Genomic DNA, 20,054 nt, shown 5'->3' on the forward strand with positions numbered 1-20,054 from the left:
ATATATATATATATATATATATATATATATATATATATATATATATATATATATATATATATATATCTTTAGTTCTAAAAATGTTATATATATGTATGTATGTATGTGTGTGTACATATTTCATGTTAAAATGTATTTTATTTTGAAGTTTTTTTTGAAGTTTTTTAGTTACAAAAGTACAACATTTTCTGTAACTGCGCACTGAAACGAGAGCCAATAACAATAAACTTCTATATCCTGCCTCTTTTTCAGTGGGTTTTTTCCCACTTTCTTTCTCTTGTGCACGCTAAGAAAAGTTGTGCAAATGGGGCACAATGTAATGTTAATTTTCCGTATTGATTTTTCACAGGTGTTTTACCCGTATTTTGAATTATGCATTGCATTGTGTTATGTTTTAGGGTTAAAGGAAATGTTTGTATTGTCCTGGCAGAAAATTACTCGTACCTTTCGTCTTTTTTTTCTTTTTCTTTTTCTTAGAGTGTACTATCTAACAGGCACACTCACATGCTACTCAACACTTTTAACATCTCCATGAGGGATTCCTTCACTAAGGTGGCCTCTCTCATACACAAGGCCTATAATCTAAAAAACAATCTCTTCCTGGGTGCCTTGCTTGTTTTTTCTGTCTGCTTGTGTTTAAATTACACGGATACCAACATGTTCACTTGCACACAGAAACTCCAAATGAAGAGAAATATCTGCATAGAGACAAAAAGCTTCTCATTCTCATTATTTCTCTCTGAAACCACATGCTGATAAAGAGAACATTTCTTCTTCTTTTCTTCTCTGCTATCTGTTCACCTAAACCACATGCTGATACTGATACTGTTTCTCATCTCCTCTGCTCAAATTGATGAAAAATATACCAGAAAAAGAAAAAAGACAAGAATAGCCTTAAATTCTGTGAATTTGAAATCAGAATTATTACAGAGGTCTGTAGAAAAATCGGACTCCCAAACTAATGAGTTTGAATATTAGGCCTCTAAAAATACCGACATTTTTAATTTTTTTTTACATTAGATTAAAATATTGCTAATGTGAATTAAAATTAGAATGACCACAAATGACAAATTATTAGCAGTCATTAATCCCAGAGGTACTTACCACAGCTGAAGATCAACATAAGGCATTGACGTATCCATACAAATATTGCTAATTAAGCCAAATATTTGCAACGGAGAAACACTGAATTGAACAAATTTCAAAGCAGCATTATTTGAACTAAAACTGAACAAAGTAAAGTTACTTGTTGAATTGTACTTAAATTTTGCACTATAACTGTGAGAGACTTCTATATGTATATCTCTCAGATCATGCAGGTTTCCAGAAATGAAGATACTATCTCACCTCTATATATTGCTGCTTGACTGTAAGTAAGATGTAAGCTTAGATATGTCATAAATGATTATCTCTGATGTACCACTGATAGAGAAAAAATACATAAAACTATACCGCAGCGTCAGTATTTAGGTCTGAAAATGCCACTGCAAATGGTGCAGGTCCTCCTACTTTTTAAGATTTTTTTTTTTTTTTTTACTTTTAAAAAAGTTTTGTAGTGTGTGAGGATATACAGAATACTTGAAAAATAGTATTAGGCTCTCTAATAAAAGTAACAAAAAACAAAAATAAAATAAAATAAAAAGTTCCATGTACATAATATCTCTAATAAGAAAAAAAAAAGGTTTTGGAATTTCTGTGAGACACTCAACTAAATATATATAGGTGCATCTCAATAAATTAGAATGTCGTGGAAAAGTTCATTTATTTCAGTAATTCAACTCAAATTGTGAAACTCGTGTATTAAATAAATTCAATGCACACAGACTGAAGTAGTTTAAGTCTTTGGTTCTTTTAATTGTGATGAATTTGGCTCACATTTCACAAAACCCCATCAATTCACCATCTCAACAAATTAGAATACTTCATAAGACCAATAAAAAATTTTTTTTTGTGAATTGTTGGCCTTCTGGAAAGTATGTTCATTTACTGTACATGTACTCAATACTTGGTAGGGGCTCTTTTTGCTTTAATTACTGCCTCAATTCGGCGTGGCATGGAGGTGATCAGTTTGTGGCACTGCTGAGGTGGTATGGAAGCCCAGGTTTCTTTGACAGTGGCCTTCAGCTCATCTGCATTTTTTGGTCTCTTGTTTCTCATTTTCCTCTTGACAATACCCCATAGATTCTCTATGGGGTTCAGGTCAAGTGAGTTTGGTGAGCACTCAAGCACACCAACACCATGGTCATTTAACCAACTTTGTGCTTTTTTGTTTTCACACACAAAATTAAGACAGTGAAACCAAGCATAAAGAAGGAGTTGCAAATGTACAGTACATAGAAAATAAAAGTTCTGTTTATACTGTATGATATTAAGATATGTTATTTGATATGTTATAACATATGCATGTTATTTGACTGTTTTAGCTAAATGCAATACCTGTTCTCAGGACAACAAGGGTCTAATAAAATGTTTAATGTGGAGAAAGAAATCAGGAAACGTACACAGAATCTCCAAAAGCTCATCTTAAAGATAGTTTGTGGATTTAAGTCCCCATATGTATCTAGCGGTTCTGTCTGTTCTTCTCTTGAAACAGCATTCTGCACTGTAAACTAGTGAAAACCTCAAGGTTCCACTAACGGAAATCCTCGAGTTGAACACAAGAGTGCTGTGACAGGACAAAAAAAAAGAGTCACCAAGAGAAAGAATGAAAGAGAGAAAAAGAGAGAAAGAGAGAAGCTGGAAACATCAAGAGCTTATAGCTTTCAAAGAAAAACAATATACAGATACTCATGAGACAAACAGAGCAATTCTGCAAGATCCTTATTTGATACAGCACAATTGTTTAACATCTAATTGAATAACATATCTAAAGCTAAGACTTGCTAATAGAGTGCTAGAACACTATTGTTTCACTGTAACAGCTCAAGGTTTAAAATAAAAAAATGACATGCTTTAATAATACTGATTGTGAAACTCATTTAAAACAATTAAAAAAGAACAATTTGAATGTGTATTAACATATAATTAATGTAAGCTATTCTGAAATAAATATATTTATTTTTCTAAAATAAAATATCGATTAGTAAATAAAGTCAAGTCAAGACAAGTCACCTTTATTTATATAGCGCTTTTAACAATACAGATTGTGTCAAAGCAACTGAACAGCATTAATTAGGAAAATAGTGTGTCAAAAAGGATTACCTCTATAAAAATAATTCACAAAGCAGCACACCCACAGAAACATCCTTTGTCACAGGAAAGTGCCAAAAGATAAGATGAAATAAGCTGAGTTTGATAAGACATTTGTGCTTAGCATGCGGTTTCAGACACACGCACACATGCATACACACACACACACATGCACGCACACACACACGCACGCACGCACACTCAAACATATATACACATTTATATATTCTTTTCATTGTCTAAATGAATAATACATATGATCTTAGGTAGGGCTGGACAATAATTCAATATCAATATGTATCGCGATATAATTTTTTTCAATAACGGTGATATGATTTTTAAACACATTTCCGATATTTCGATATATAGCCTACATTACCAGTGTTTCCCATACATTGATTTATTTGTGGCGTTTGACTTCGTTGAATATGCACGCACACACACACGCACGCACGCACACTCAAACATATATACACATTTATATATTCTTTTCATTGTCTAAATGAATAATACATATGATCTTAGGTAGGGCTGGACAATAATTCAATATCAATATGTATCGCGATATAATTTTTTTCAATAACGGTGATATGATTTTTAAACACATTTCCGATATTTCGACATATAGCCTACATTACCAGTGTTTCCCATACATTGATTTATTTGTGGCGTTTGACTTCGTTGAATAAACATGAGCACTGCACGTTTCAAAATCAAAACACGTCGCGGGTGTTTTATATGAATGTATCTCTGAAGGGAACCGACTGTCTTTAGATTAGTTTAGATTACATTTTTATCTGATAAAGTAGCGTTCATGAGCGGAGCTGCTTTGTTTACAGCCATTACTGGAGAAACCGTTAGTTCCACCGCTCTCACAGCGCCTCCTGCTGGCAGACAATCAGTTTGCATTTTCAATAATAAACCCATTTCCAGCAACATGCTTTTGTTGTTGCTCTATTTTTCTAACTCGGAGCATGTTTCATACTCGTTATCCTGGTTAATGCACATTTCAATCTATAAGAATAATCAGCCTACACTAACAAAGATTTTTGAACTGCAAGAAAAAGATTTCTATTTCAGATAAATGCTGTTCTTCTGAACTTTCTATTCATCAAAGAAACCTGAAAAAAATCTACTCCGCTGTTTTCAATATCATAATAATAAATATTTTTGAGCAGCAAATCAAAATATTAGAATGATTTCTGAAGGATCATGTGACTGGAGTAATGATGCTAAAGCTCTGCTTTGAAATCACAGGAATAAATTATATTTTCAAATAGAAAACAGTTATTTTAAATAGTAAAAATATTTCAAAATGTTACTGCTTTTGGTGCATTTTGGATCAAATAAATGCAGGCTTGGTGAGCAGAAGAGAATTCTTTAAAAAACATGTAAAATCTTACTGTTCAAAAAATGTTGACTGGTATGTTAGCCTATAGTTTGAGATTTATTTGACAGTGATTTCACATTTCTTGTTTGTATGAAGGCTAAATACCAATAAAAGGTGAACATTTATTTATTTGCGCCATTTTTTTCCAAAAATATTATACAGTTTTATAGGAGTAGGTTTCATAGAGTTGGCATATAAATTTTTCATAAGTTTGTAGGTACAGACATCTGTTGTGGCCGTTCTTGGCCATTTTTATGAGGCTTTTTTAATAGTGTTCATATCGATATCGGAATTATATCGTATCGACCGAAATTAAGAAATATATCGTGATATAAATTTTGGCCATATCGTCCAGCCCTAATCTTAGGTCTTGAAGGCACTTGAATTATTTTTTAAATCAGGCTGAATGGAAAAGCTTTGTAAATTCAGGGGGAAAGAATATCTTTTGGATTTTCAAGGCTCTGAATGTATAAGTCATGGTTTTGGAGTCTTTGAAGATTTTAAGACATTTAAGAACAAGAGTGTAAAAGGAGTGAAACCCCCATACACAAAAAAAGCGGTACATTTATACATATATTAGTGTGCTGAGCACATTTATGAGTTTCAACTTTCCTTTCATAACATTCAGTTTCATAAGCGTTTGGTCTATATGAAAACAGATCAGGTCAGATTTTTGTTGTTGTTTTTTTATGTTTAAAATTTTTTTTAAACATATAATTAAAAAAGTCAGTTCTTAAACTTTTGATCTTTTTGATTGCACTGTTTTACTTGGTAACAATGGAGAAAAACAAGCCAAAATGTAGGTGATGGAAAAACAGCATTCAGACAAAAGCTCTGCACGCACACCTGTGCACATACACACATATGTGTGTGTCGACACACAGACTCACACACAGGGACTGAACGGGTGACCACAGCGCAGAACAGTCGTGCAGCTGGCGAAGCGTTCATTGGCAGTAAATTCAGAAAGTGTGTGTGTGTGTGTGCAGTTAGAATCTAGTGCAACGTTGCAAAATGCCTCACTCTGCATGTTTTCTTAATCTGCGTATAAAACCAAAAAGTGTATTCAATAAAATCCACCAATTTTCTTTCCAGTTGCGTTCATCGGATGAAGATATAAACAGCTATCCCGGAAGGTCTTTCTGCTCGTACTTTCCTCTCTGCCTCAGTCTGACTGACTAAAGCAGTGCTTCTCTCTGTCTAATACGGAATAAAAACAGGACCTTTTAGGCTTATTATGCAGCAGAACAACAATAAACTGTCCTCATAAGGTCCTCATATCTTCTGATTCTGTTCTTAAATATCTTAAATAATTTTAACATATCATTTTAATAAGCGTATCATCAAACCTTATTCTTTAAAGAAACCTTTTAACATTAGCTTTTAATAAAATATGAATAAAGTAAAACAAATGAATAAAAAATACCACTAAGGACTGTCTTTACAAGTCTTTAAACATTTTATTGTATTGAAAGGACATTTATTGGTACACAAAAATTTGGCATAACTATAGCAAAACATATGCGTTAGCAGTCTGGACATGAATACTTTTCATAATTTTTATTTTCCATATTTTAAAAAATACTAAAGTTATTAAAATATAAAGTAACATATTAAGGTGTGGAAATTATGCAGTGACTGAAATATTAAATCAAATCAAAGCTATCTTTTATTTTAGTTTCTTCAAAGAAACTCGCCTACTTTACACACACTGTTCATTCTCTCAACCAACTTCATTAGGTGCATCCTGGGATGGTTTTTCAACAGTATATGTTTAAAAAATATAAAAATGCATCTAGTAAAGAAATGGATAAGTATTGTAGACAATTTATATCTATCTAGCATTTAAGCTTTTTAAAGATCACGAGAAACAAATTAATTTGCAAGAGTACATACACAATAGAAAATATATTTTTAAAATGAAAATCAATGCAAGAGGTAAGACACTCTCAGTTGTGGTTGGAATCTGGAATTCTTTTATGGTGCCTTAAGTACTTTTTTTTATCGCGCGCGCGCGCACGCACGCACGCACACACACACACACAAAAAAGCTTTCAGTAGAGTGCCGGACTACAGCGAGAGCTTCAGTGCAAACCTGCATCAGATAATGCAAAGTGATAAGATACAGCACAGCTAAGTTCAGCAAGTCCTGCTTGAATTGTAGCAATTTTGATGAGTAGATATTTAACCACATACGTGATGTGGGCAGCTACGGAAAATTCCATTTTAGGGGATTGTACAAAAATGCCTGTTTGAGAGTCATTTCTGAACGATGTCCACAACCACAAGCCTCATGAATGAACGTCATCTGATACTTTCGGGGTCCTCAGTTTTGTCTGTGTGGGTTTCAGGATAAAGTAAACAAAAATAGAGGGAGAGTTAAAGATCGTCTTTATCGTTTTAGCAGTTACTTCACGTTTATTCCGTTTAGGCCACACACAATAACTCAGAACTGAGGATGTTGTATTCAGTGAGTTTCTGAAAGCGAGACCTTATCTTGCAGTGTCCGTTTTATAAATGAGATCATCTGCATGTTAAACCCTTTATCTGTAGGCTCCTCATCATATCTATAGTTGTGGTACTAATCATAACAGCCACAAAGCACAAGATAAACTAATAATCAACTGATCTGGCCATTAAACAATACTGTGGCTTCTTCTGCTACGTTCTCGACTAACTGTTTACCTATCTAGATTAACTATCACTGTCTCAATTTATTGTGAGTTTATGGATCTATATAAAGTTTATATTTATAAAAATCCCTTATTTTTGTTAAAAAGCACTGTAAAAGAACTGATAAATTCATAATTCATTTAGGATAATTGAGCTTAATTGAGCAGACTGCACGAGTTAGGAACATGATGTTTTTCATATGTTTGAACATCTTACATGCATTTTAGCATCGAAAAGTCCTGTTATTTCAAATCGTTTATAAGACTTTGTTCAGATTCAAAGAAAGTACCAAGTTAAATCTACATCTAGTTAAATCTGTTTTAAAAGGGTACTTTCCACATCAATTTGATTATTCAGTTTTTCATGTCAAACCAGATTTGAGACTAAACTAATGTTGTGCTTTAATGTGCTTTGTGCTCAAAGGTCAATTGTGGAAATGGAAATGGCATACTTGATGTTGAATGTGTGAAAATCCCTATTGCTAAACTCAGTGAGAACGTGAAGAGTCACACACCCACGCTGGATCCACTTCACACACACACACACACTACCCATGAGTCTACTGTTAAAGCCATTAATAAATTAATTAAGGCAGAAGTAAATATAAATAAGTAGAGGATAAAAATAAAATAAAATAATAGAATAAAAGTAGCTGCATGGCAAATTTCTATTAATTAATTAAAAGTAAATTAACCTTTCCTGCACAAGCGTCTTATCAAGCCAATCTGAATATTTTAAGCACATTGTAAATTATAAAAAACTCATACATTCTCTTAAAAAACATTGATTATTATGTTGTGCATTAACACCATCTTTCATCCTTCATCAGGTCATCAGGTTCATCAGGCAATGCCAAGGCATTTTGAATTGATAAGAAATTATAAATCAAAATCCTGATTTCAAAATCAAAGCACATAAGATCTACACTGCTTTCTGTATTCCTACAAAATCCTGCATATCATACATCCCATCCTCCATGATGTGCATCATCCATCTCTGACTTTAATGGTTCAAGACACCTCAGACTTTCATCTCCCTGCTAATATGGCAGAATGAGTCGCGTACAACTACAAACAGCACAGCGAAACTCCAAAAAGGTCAATCTTATCTGAGAGCCTGAAAGCAATGGATATATAATCACTACGTCCTGAACTAGAGTTTGACGAGCGAAACGGAAGAACAAAATGGACACAAAAGTGTTTCGCAACTTGTCCTTTTGCGATATAAGTTGCACTGACCAAAATGAAAATCATTACTTACAAAGACATGAGGATGCATCCAATGTGATGTAAACAAACATTTGTCACACACCCGCACAAACGTTAGTAAAAATACATACTAGATCAAACTAAAAAACACAAATGCCTACCTCGCATCATCTTCACAGCATGTGTGAACTGCTGTCTTTCTCTGGTGAAGATATACGTCAAAATCTCTCAGTATGGTTGACAGCTCTGTCTCACAGTTAATCAAACTTCTGAACAGATGATGCTGTCGCAAGGTGGGAGATGACAGAGATTAGGAGGTTTTCTGTCAGTAGGTGACAGAGAGAGAGAGAGCATTTGTTTGTGTTTGTATCTGTGAGTGACAAAGAGGGAGAGGGCCTGTCCCTTTCAAACTGTAGATAGATACACCTCTCTCTATCGCTCATGCATGATGTCTCTTCTGAAGAACTTCATGTGCTGTTTCTCTGTCCGTCTATAGGTGGACTCTACTTTCTCTTTCTCTTTCCATTTTAGCAGTGAGCAGCTCACCTCTGTATGTTTGTCTTCAATGCATCCTTCTTTCTGAAATCCTGAATTCCTCACTCTATCCTGTTCACTTTCCACTAGTGGACACACAACTAAAACCTCCCAAATAGTATCAAACTAACCTGAATAATTTCTATTCTCTGGATTGTGCTCTCAGGAAAAAAATGTATACTTTTGTACCTTATTGACCCCTAGAGAGTGCATATTAGTACATTTCTATTCTCTGGATTGTGCTCTCAGGAAAAAAAGGTGCAAAAGCTGTCACTGGGACAGTACCCTTTCAAAATGTATACTTTTGTACCTTATTGACCCCTAGAGAGTGCATATTAGTACATTGACGGTACATATTAGTGCCTAAATTATACATGTTAATACCTAAATGGTACATATTAGTGACTTTTGAAAGGATACCGCCCCAGTTACAGATTTTGTACCTTTTCTCTCAGAGTGATTAAAGAAGACATGCAGCATTTGAATTGTAAAGAGTTGACTTGTCTTTCGGCTATTATTTTTAATGAGGAACCGTTCAGAAAGGATATGAGGTTGGTCTTATAGGCGGTAGAGGGTATTGGTGTAAACAACCTGGTTAAGATCGTCATGTGATATTGTTGCCGCAGTGTACGGCAGAGTGTTGTTATTGCTTGTCATTATGAATCCTGGTCCAACCACGCTCTGCGTGTTTTCTAATCCACCAGTCACACTTGAATAAAGCCAAAACGCTAATATGATATGAAACATACTCTTTTTTTCCCTTTAGGGTTTCCTAACATTTTTATAAAGTGAATTTGACGATAAACTATTTATAAAAGTCTTTGTCAAATTGAAATGCAAAAACAAAAAAATTCAAGGACAGAGGGAAGGAAAGAAAGAGCAAAATAAAAAAAGATGAGAAATACTTAAACAATGCACGCTTGTAATCAAACACAAAGGCGTGAAGAGTTTTAAACAGCATCTTTTCACCAAAATACTCTCAGATCTTATCTTCATTCAGATGCACACACCCATAGCTGTACGCACCTGTGCGTGCGCGTCTACGGTAGCTTTGCTCACATTTAAACATACAGCTTTTGTGGCTGAAGTAAAAATATATGTGGATACAGGTGCATTGTGTGTGTTCTTTACAGGTGTAATAATGCACCGCTTTGCTTCACTGATATAGGCCCCCCTCCTATAACCACAATGGAGGGGTTCTCTGATATGCAAAAAACAACATGCATAGCCACCTCTCAAAGCATGCAAACACACACGCACACATTGGAACTGCTACTGTGCTTTACTATACAACATACTTGCACAGCTACACAGAGAGAACAGACAGTGCATAACTGATGAACGGTTGAGATTCTCAGTTGTACTTACTTAGATGGGATTTCTTATGCACTGGATTGGGACACAAAACAATGTTGGGCAATTAATATGTTTAACGTAACTATACATGTTCTAAACACGTTAAATATAAAATCCAACATAACTGTAATTTAGCATGAAAATACTAGTTGTAAACACGTCAAATGTCTCTCCCTCTGTTGATTTTGGCCTGATGTTGATTTTGGCATGTCACTACATCAGTCACTACATTGAAAAACTGAAATCACAATACAATGTCAAAATTTTGAAAAATCTAAATCATCTGTTCGATTTTTAAAAAAGTCAATTTTATTATTTTAAATTATTAAAATAATTCAATTTCATTTTAATTACCAAAAATAATAATAATAATAATAATAATAATAATAATAATTTGTTGCATTTATTTAGCGCTTTTCTAGACACTCAAAATGCTTTACAATGTGAGGGGGGATCTCCTCATCCACCACCAGTGTGCAGCATCCACCTGTCATTTTCACCTGAATATTACACCTGAAAATGTAATATTCAGCTTTATACTTGTTGCATTTATTAAGCTTTCAGCCCTGTTAATCCATAAATCATAATTATCAAACAAATATTTTTCCTTCTACAAGTTTATCAATAACTACAAACCAAACTTTGGTCCCAAACTAGCAAGACTCTACAGAGTGACAGTTTAAATTATAGTAAATTAGCAACCTGTTACTCGTTCTGATTTTGTTTACTGCATTTTGTTATTTTTTTGTTAGTTTATTAGTATAGATTTAATTTTTAATTGAGTATTTATTTAACGTTCATTGCTAAAAAATAACAAATCACACAAATTCAGGTTTTTAAACTGTATTTAGAAATGTCTGTTTGTTGACTGGATAGCAAAAAAAAAAAAAACAGTTGATGTTTTTAGTTTAATTTTTAGTTTGACCATTGAGTTTAAAGAGGTAGTCCACACAAAAATAAAAATGATGTCTTCATTTACTCACCCTCAAGTTGTTCCAAACCTGTAAGAGTTTCTTTCTTCTATGGAACATAAAAAAATATTTTTTGATTTGGCTGGTAACCAAACTGTTGATGGTCCCCATAGTATGGAAAAAAACTACATTTTGTTATTTTTTTGTTAGTTTATTAGTATAGATTTAATTTTTAATTTAGTATTTATTTAACGTTCATTGCTAAAAAATAACAAATCACACAAATTCAGGTTTTTAAACTGTATTTAGAAATGTCTGTTTGTTGACTGGATAGCAAAAAAAAAAACAGTTGATGTTTTTAGTTTAATTTTTAGTTTGACCATTGAGTTTAAAGAGGTAGTCCACACAAAAATAAAAATGATGTCTTCATTTACTCACCCTCAAGTTGTTCCAAACCTGTAAGAGTTTCTTTCTTCTATGGAACATAAAAAAATATTTTTTGATTTGGCTGGTAACCAAACTGTTGATGGTCCCCATAGTATGGAAAAAAACTACTATAGAAACTACTATAGAAAAATACTATAGAAGTCAGTGAGGACCAGCAACTGTTTGGTTACCCACATTCTTCAAAACTTCTTCAATCTTATTTTGTGTTCAGCAAAAGAAAGAAACTATCTCTTTAATCATTAACATTTTGAAGCACATCTTTGTTGAAGAAAACCCAATATTTTTAAAGAGTACCAGGGCTTAGTTAGGAATGGAACATAAAAAAATATTTTTTGATTTGGCTGGTAACCAAACTGTTGATGGTCCCCATAGTATGGAAAAAAACTACTATAGAAACTACTATAGAAAAATACTATAGAAGTCAGTGAGGACCAGCAACTGTTTGGTTACCCACATTCTTCAAAACTTCTTCAATCTTATTTTGTGTTCAGCAAAAGAAAGAAACTATCTCTTAAATGATTAACATTTTGAAGCACATCTTTGTTGAAGAAAACCCAATATTTTTAAAGAGTACCAGGGCTTAGTTAGGACCCTATTCATGGAAACTAAGTGTCAGTGTTATTCACACACCTACACATACTAAACAACTAAAATTATAAAATGTATGCATGTACACAGACTAGCACATGTACACAAGCACACACGCATGCCTTTATTAGCATGAAAGCACAAACACACATTATCACTCACATGAAAAGCCCCCTCAACCCCATCCCAGCCCACACACGAGCACAAACTGCAATCTCCGTTGTCTGACGTTTGACCACACTTTGAGAAAGTTCAGATTTGATGCTTTGTTGGCCGTTTCCGATGAGTATTTTTAGTAGTGTGTCTGTCTGAAGACATAGGGCAGATGCGATAACCATCACTGGGAAGAAGACTTGGCCTCTCTCTCTCTTACTTTCTCTGTCTGTCTCTCACTCTGCCTGTCTCTCTCACTCTTTCTCTCCCTCTTTGAAGGGCTTTGTGGCTTTTTGAAAAAGTCACTTTTGCTTATGTAGCGGAACACACACAAATAGGTGCGTAGCGACTTGCAGACGTACTCGGAAACAAAGACTCTCAAAGTAGGTATTTCACAACTCCATCTCACGGTTTGCCTAATAGCAAAAACATAAAATTAAAAAATGACCAGTGTATGAGTTTTCAGTCAGTGGGATGCTCAATTCTGTGGATTTTCTCAAATTCTACACAAAAAAATAAATAAATGTATGCATTTTTGAGTGTGTGTATGTTTATAGGTGTAAAAGAGCAGTGACATTCATCTTTTGATCGCAGATTAAAGGATTCTCTGAGGTACCTGAATGATTGATATAAGGCACTATGGTAACAGATCTAAATGCAGTTGGATAACACAGCCAACCCCTGATTACACTAATTATTGCTTCATTCTGGCCACCTAGCACATTTGACTTGCAGCTATTACAAGACCAGAGAGAAAGAAAGAGAGAGATTTTAAATGCTTGAATTAACAACTTGCAGACGTACTCGGAAACAAAGACTCTCAAAGCAGGTATTTCACAACTCCATCTCACGGTTTGCCTAATAGCAAAAACATAAAATTAAAAAATGACCAGTGTATGAGTTTTCAGTCAGTGGAATGCTCAATTCTGTGGATTTTCTCAAATTCTACACAAAAAAATGAATAAATGTATGCATTTTTGAGTGTGTGTATGTTTATAGGTGTAAAAGAGCAGTGACATTCATCTTTTGATCGCAGATTAAAGGATTCTCTGAGGTACCTGAATGATTGATATAAGGCACTATGGTAACAGATCTAAATGCAGTTGAATAACACAGCCAACCCCTGATTACACTAATTATTGCTTCATTCTGGCCACCTAGCACATTTGACTTGCAGCTATTACAAGACCAGAGAGAAAGAAAGAGAGAGATTTTAAATGCTTGAATTAACGATCAAACTTATTCAGAACTCACTATGTGTTTAGCATGATCGTTAAAATAGCTATTTAAAATGTACATACAAATACAAAACCACATATCTACAAATGAGCAAAGTTGTTAAGCTACTGGAAACATGACCTGTGAGGTGGCAGTTGTCCTCTGTTTTTCAATAACAAGAAGTCTCTGAGGACCCCTGCCGCTATACAAGAGAATAGAGCAGCTCAACAAGTCAACAACATCCCATAAAAACTAAAAACTGACCCATCATGAGAGACTAACTTCTAAAAAGGGCTTTGAACTCAACTAGCTGTGAATGAAAATGAATGTACATAAATAACTGTAAAGATACAACACAGAGCATCAAAGTTATTTCAGTTTTCAGTTGACAGCCATTGACATTATCATGAGTCTCAAGATTTGCCTCATCTATGTAGATTCATAAACCGCTATAAGGTAACACATGCCATATTGTCGTTGAGTGTTTCATTACTTTGTGGTTTCCTTTTGTCTCGCACCCATCTCTTCTTCTGTTCAGTCTTTAAAGTTCTTTCTCACTCCCACCTGTATAAAATCTCCCCGTGTTTAGTCAAATGTCACACTCTACCTTCATAATCACCATATTCACATATTAGCTTGGGAAGAAACTGCGAAAGAGTGTTGCAATGTGTGTGAATCTGAGAGGTTTGTGTGTGTGAAAACAGGTAATCTGTGTAGTGGGGTAGTGGAGGTAAGCTTTTGGATCTCAAATTAGCCAATCGGCTTCTGGAAATAGATCAGGAATCCAAAGACACTCGATAACACTAATCTTTACTTTAATCCAGATTATGTCCATTCTTACCACACACAGAATTATTTACAATATTTCTGGCAAGGTGATGTGAGGGTAGGTTAGAGAGAATGAGAGAGATAGAGAGAAAAATCAAGAGCGAGAGAAAACACTGAATGAGAAATGAGTCTTAGTGTTAGTAACACAGAGCAATCTAAGTGGTAAACATCAGAAGAGAAGAGACTGAATGAGATTTCTGCATTCAGGAGTGGAAAATTGTGGATATGATATAAAAAACTAAAGGACTCCATTGTGGTTAAACCCTCAGTAATAATGTTCACCAACACGGTCTAATTCTGCTCATGAAAGCGGAGTTCTTTGCTTTCTCATAAGACGCGGCAGTTATTAAAACATTTAGAAAATGTCAGGGGGCCAGTAAAGTAATTATTTGATGACTCTACTGTGTAAAGAGGATAGATTCATGAAGGCAAAGAGATGCAGAATGCATCTGGTGATGTGCAGTTATCAGTAGGGTCCACAATATTAAATAGATAAGGTTTTGAATAGAACCAAGGATTTTACAACCTGATGCTGTAGAACATTTATAAGCTCCATAAAGAACTATTTATTCTTTAGTTCTTCAGAAAAACACATACAGTCGAGCACTAAATCAATGAGTTCAACACAGGTTAAGCTTTATTTAAGCTTAGGTAGGCTCGGTTTGTAGAAACAAACAATCATCTCATGTACAGTTCAGTAATTCAAAAATGGGCTTAACGGGATAATGAATAATAATAATTAAAATTCTGTCATCATTATTTACCCTCATAATATTCTGAACATGTGACTTTATTTCTTCTGTGGAAGAAAGTTTGGAAGAATGCTGGTAACCATACAGTTTTGGTTTCCGTTGACTTCCACTGTACAGTATATGGACAAAAAAACCCACTGAGACATTTCTCAAAATATCTTCTTTGATGTTCCACAAAAGGAAGAAAGCGATACAGGTTTGGAATTACATTATGGTGAGTAAATGATGACAGAATGTTCCTTTTTTGTGAGAACTATCCCTTATTTGAAGTTATTGATGCTACACACTTTGTAGCTTCTTCAGACCACCATATTGACTCTACGTATCATCCATTAACAGGAGAAAAGCTAAACCCTCCTGGGTCCTTTAAAGGGGTCCTATTATGCTTTTTCACTTTTTTAATTTTAGTCAGTGTGTAGTGTGTATGTTTGGGCATAAAAAAGATCTAGAAAGTTACAAATCTCAAAGTCCACTCCAAAGGGAGATATTTCGTTTTTTAAAAATCCATTTTCAAGAACTACAACAAACGGCTCGTTTGGACTACAGCGTTTGGTTTCCGGGCTTTGTGATATCACAAAGCGGCTCATTAGAATTTCATTACAAATAATTCCCGCCTACAGAAATTCGAATGGTTGGGGAGTGGCGAGGTCGTGGTTAGAACGCTTGGTTGAGTGAGCGCAATATCAGCGCATCAGACAAGACGACGAAGAAGAAGAGCTGCTGTGCTGTAGCCTCAAATTTTTGGCATGTCTAGAACAGCGGTTCTCATTTCCAGTCCTCGCGTACCCCCTGTCTGCACATTTTGTGTGTTTCTCTTATTGCTTCATACGTTTGTTATATTTGACTGTAAGTGCCCTGCGAAGTGGACATTACCGGATATTCCGCCATGATTCCAGTTTGAAGGGAGTGTATATGTTCCATACAAAGGGCATTTAATGGTGAACAGAGGGATGAGATGTTGACTCAGAATGGGAAAGTTAGACTTACAGGATGTACACAAGAGGTATGAGGTGCAAGTACACAGGTGCAAGTGGGAGCTCATCAAAGAACAGAAGCAGACAGAACAGAACAGAAAATGAATGTGGAGGAGTTCAAAACAGAGGGAAAGTGTGTTTAGATGATTAAGTGAAAAGAGCAGAAAGGGAGTGTCAGATACGGGAAGTGTGAGAACAGGGATAAATATGTTTGATAGAGGGCTGCATGAAGAGAGAGTGACACTGATAAGAAAAGAGGCACGTAACAAGAGGGCAGGAGGGTATGACACATGGTTTGTATATTCCTAAGATATGGATTATGCGTTTCTGATTGTTCTTTAAACAATGTATAACAAGTCCTATATTTACTGTTTGTGTAGCATTAAAAGTTGAACACTGTTGAAATACAACTTTGAGCAAACAAATCTTGCATAATATAATATATTAAAGTGCAACAACCTTTCATACCATTTAGGCTGAAAATTATGTTTGTTAGGCTGATTATTTGAGCTTGATTTAAATTTAAAATTTTAATTAAATCAAATGAAATAATATACTTCCCACATAACATTTTGCCTAAACATGTATTGCATGAAAGGGATTAATGGTTAACACACACGTCTGCGTTAACTTCCAGTTTACACAGGAAAAAGGTCACTGAACAAACTGATCTCATTGAAAGAATGTCGTAAGAGTGAAAAAGCCAAAAGTTCAACTTCAGATAACCCAATACACCAGTTTCGATTTAAACCAATACTCTTTCGGTTGAATAAGGCCCTAAAGAGATCTATTGGGTTGCAAGATCCTAATAAGAAACCCTTGAGGGAATTTCATTTCAGTAACTAAAGTATAGTCTTATCTCTGTGCTACTTGGTCAATGGGTATCGCTTTCCTTTCTTTTTTCTCCCTTTTATTTTCCTGACTTTTTGTTTCTTCCCTCTGCTTTCTGAGAAACAAGTGAATCTCTACGTTTCTGGCACACAATTAATAATGTCCATTTTATATTATGGACATTATTTTAATATAGCTTAAACATAATTACAAAAACTTGCTCACCTTTATATACGATTCAAACGTTTTTTTACACTTTCTTTTACACATGTAGAGAGGCCACATTCTTAAATTCTTCTTAAAAATAAAGATTCCAAAAGGTGATTTTGGAACCATTTTGGGTTATCATTTGGGAACATTTTTGCACTATACACTCTAAAAAATGCTAGGTTATTTCAACCCAACTTTGGGTCAAATTTGGACTAACCCAACTTTTGGGTTTTTTAAAAATGTAATGTAAAATTTAACCCAACAGTTGGGTTAGTCCATATTTTACCCAAAGTTGGGTTGAAACAACCCAGCATTCTTTAGAGTGTAAAGAACATTTTGTGCTTCTATCAATTTTAAAGGTTCTTAATGTAATCATTGATGCCAATAAAGAACCTTTATTTTTAAGAATGAACATAGAATTCTTCATTCTTTACAAAGTTAATTTGTCGCACCGCACAGCTTAACTCCCAAACTTGGAAAAACTTGACTTGTCACAAAAAGTGACAACAGCACCGGGAAATATAATTTTACACTCAACACAGAGGATGGCTGAAATTACACTGCACGTTCAACAGGAATAGAGAAGACAGCACAACACACTCTTACGAATGCAGGCTGGATCAGAGGTAGAAGTGACAGGAGTCACAGAGTTGTGGTTTCGCTGGCTCGCGTGGCACAAGCGCTGTGGGTTAGTGTAGGACTGCTGGCGCGCAGACAGGCACTTCTGTCGCATAAAGGGTGTATTTTTTAGAGTGCCACTGGTCTCAAATCTATGACTGAATGTGTGTGCGAGTTTGTTCCATGTTTCACAAGTGTGTGAAACTCTCTCTCTCTCTCTCTCTCTCTCACACACACACACAGGTTTGTTTTTATGGTTTATGGGGACTCTCCATAGGCGTAATGGTTTTTATACTGTACAGACCGTATATTCTATTGCCCTACACCAACCCTACCACTAAACCTACCCCTCACAGGAAACCTTCTGCATTTTTAGATTTTCAAAAAAACTCATTCTAAATTATTTATAAGCCTTTTGAATTACGGGGACACTGAAAATGTCCTCATAAATCACCTTCTCGTTGTAATACCTATGTCTTACCCATGTTATTATACAAATTCATGTCCTCATAAACCACATAAACATGCACACACACACACACACACACACACACACACACGTATAATCTGAGATGATTTCCCACTAATACAGTATTGAGGTATGTAATGGGTTAATTAATGACACGCTTACCTCTTTTACTCTGAGTGCTGTCATGGTTCCAGTTCGGTGATGCGGGCTCATCATTTTCCATTACTTTCCTGTCAAAACTCTCTACGCCAACACACCTCCTTAACCGAATCGTTTAGTTGTGATTAGTGGTTTTATTTAAACTAGCCTAAAGCAATTCAACTAAAATTCAACTCCAAATAAAGAAAACCAGAGGAAAACTGTTGACACCTTAACGACCGGGACGCCGCAAACGTTTTAACAAGCACATCGCCATTTTCAATGATCCCCAAGAAGTTGGCGCGTCTGGTCAATAAACATACAAGGTTTATGTCAACACGTTCCTCCGCTTCGCTGTCGTTTTAATGTAACTAGCATGCGTATTTGACATTTCAAAGGGAAAGAAAAAAATCGTTGAACGGTCCCAGAGAGAGAGAGAGAGAGAGAACGAGAGAAACGGACTGGCACTTGTTGGATAAATAGAGCCGAGTGGACTCTGGCGCGCGCAATGACTCTGTCCAGGCTCGCGCTGCGCTCGCGCTGTCCCGAGCCAGTACGGTGTTATGTCATCAATCATTATGTAATAGGCGCAGATAGAGAGAGTAATGCTTTTAACGGGAGACCGAAGAGCAGTTTATGAGCCTTTTTGGCCAGTCCACTTTAATTGTATGTGTTTATTTAAATCTATAATTACACCACACTACACTACGAGACACTTTTTTTCATATATCAAATATCATGTCATATAACCTACAGTAGCTACCAAACTACAGAAACTGGATTAAATAATAATATTTTAATGTAACCCTACAATTTATCTCTCAGATGGTTATTATTATTATTTTCTTCTTCTTCTTTTAAAGAGAGGAGTTTCATTGGTTCTGGACACAAGGCCAATAATCCGTCAGTGTTGTTATGTAATGTGAATTCAGCACTGAACTGCCACTGGATGACATGAGGCGACTATGTCAGTGTGTCCACACACTATTCAACTGGTAATCAGCGAATAAATATTTGTGACATTCATATGCACCGTATACTATTTTTTGATCATAGGTCTTGGGCATAGAAATGTACAGTATATCCTGCATTACTGGTATTGATATATTAAAAGGATAATTCACCCCAAAATGAAAAAATCTTTCATTTGATCATTTACTCACCATTGTTTTGTTACAAGATGACCATTGACTTTCATAGTATTTTTTCCATACTTTGGTTGCCAGCTTTCTTCAAAATATTTTCTTTTGTGTTCAACAGAAGAAAGAAACTCATACTGGTTTGGAACAACTTGAGGATGAGTAAATGATGACAGGGGTATTCTATCCTTTTAAGTCTATATTATATGAATGCCTGTTCCAGAATTTTAAGTGGGGCCTGACTCCAGAGACCAGGCCTTCAAACTGTCATGGTCCTCCGAAATTGAGATTACCATAGGAATCCTCAGCACAATGACCACAAGCGCCCCTAGTAAATGGCATCACTGGGCCCCTTGTACAGTATATTGCATTGCACCCCCTTGAAATCACATTCTGGGGGTGGAGGGCGTTAGGGAACCCCCCTCAGT

General features: G+C 35.2%; 1 protein-coding gene across 4 annotated transcripts in view; it reads right to left on the bottom strand.

Annotated features, from left to right (window-relative positions):
- LOC107564861 (nuclear receptor ROR-gamma-like) overlaps positions 1-18,996 on the bottom strand; it is a 38,350-nt gene extending 19,354 nt beyond the window's left edge. The window contains exons 1-2 of one of the 4 annotated variants that reach the window (XM_016250036.1): positions 18,512-18,996; positions 10,363-10,383 (exon numbers count right to left, since the gene is read on the bottom strand). In XM_016250036.1, coding sequence (XP_016105522.1) covers positions 10,363-10,383; positions 18,512-18,572 — 82 coding nt within the window. In that variant the 5' untranslated portion in view covers positions 18,573-18,996. Of the gene's footprint in view, positions 1-8,621; positions 8,680-10,362; positions 10,392-18,510 lie in introns of those variants that run through there. The other 3 variants (XM_016250035.1, XM_016250037.1, XM_016250038.1) reach the window with 3 other exon arrangements.
- Positions 18,997-20,054: the final 1,058 nt, after the last annotated feature.

This window comes from Sinocyclocheilus grahami, unplaced genomic scaffold (assembly GCF_001515645.1).
Source record: "Sinocyclocheilus grahami isolate Dianchi unplaced genomic scaffold, SAMN03320097.WGS_v1.1 scaffold967.1, whole genome shotgun sequence".
In the NCBI taxonomy this organism is placed as follows: domain Eukaryota; kingdom Metazoa; phylum Chordata; class Actinopteri; order Cypriniformes; family Cyprinidae; genus Sinocyclocheilus; species Sinocyclocheilus grahami.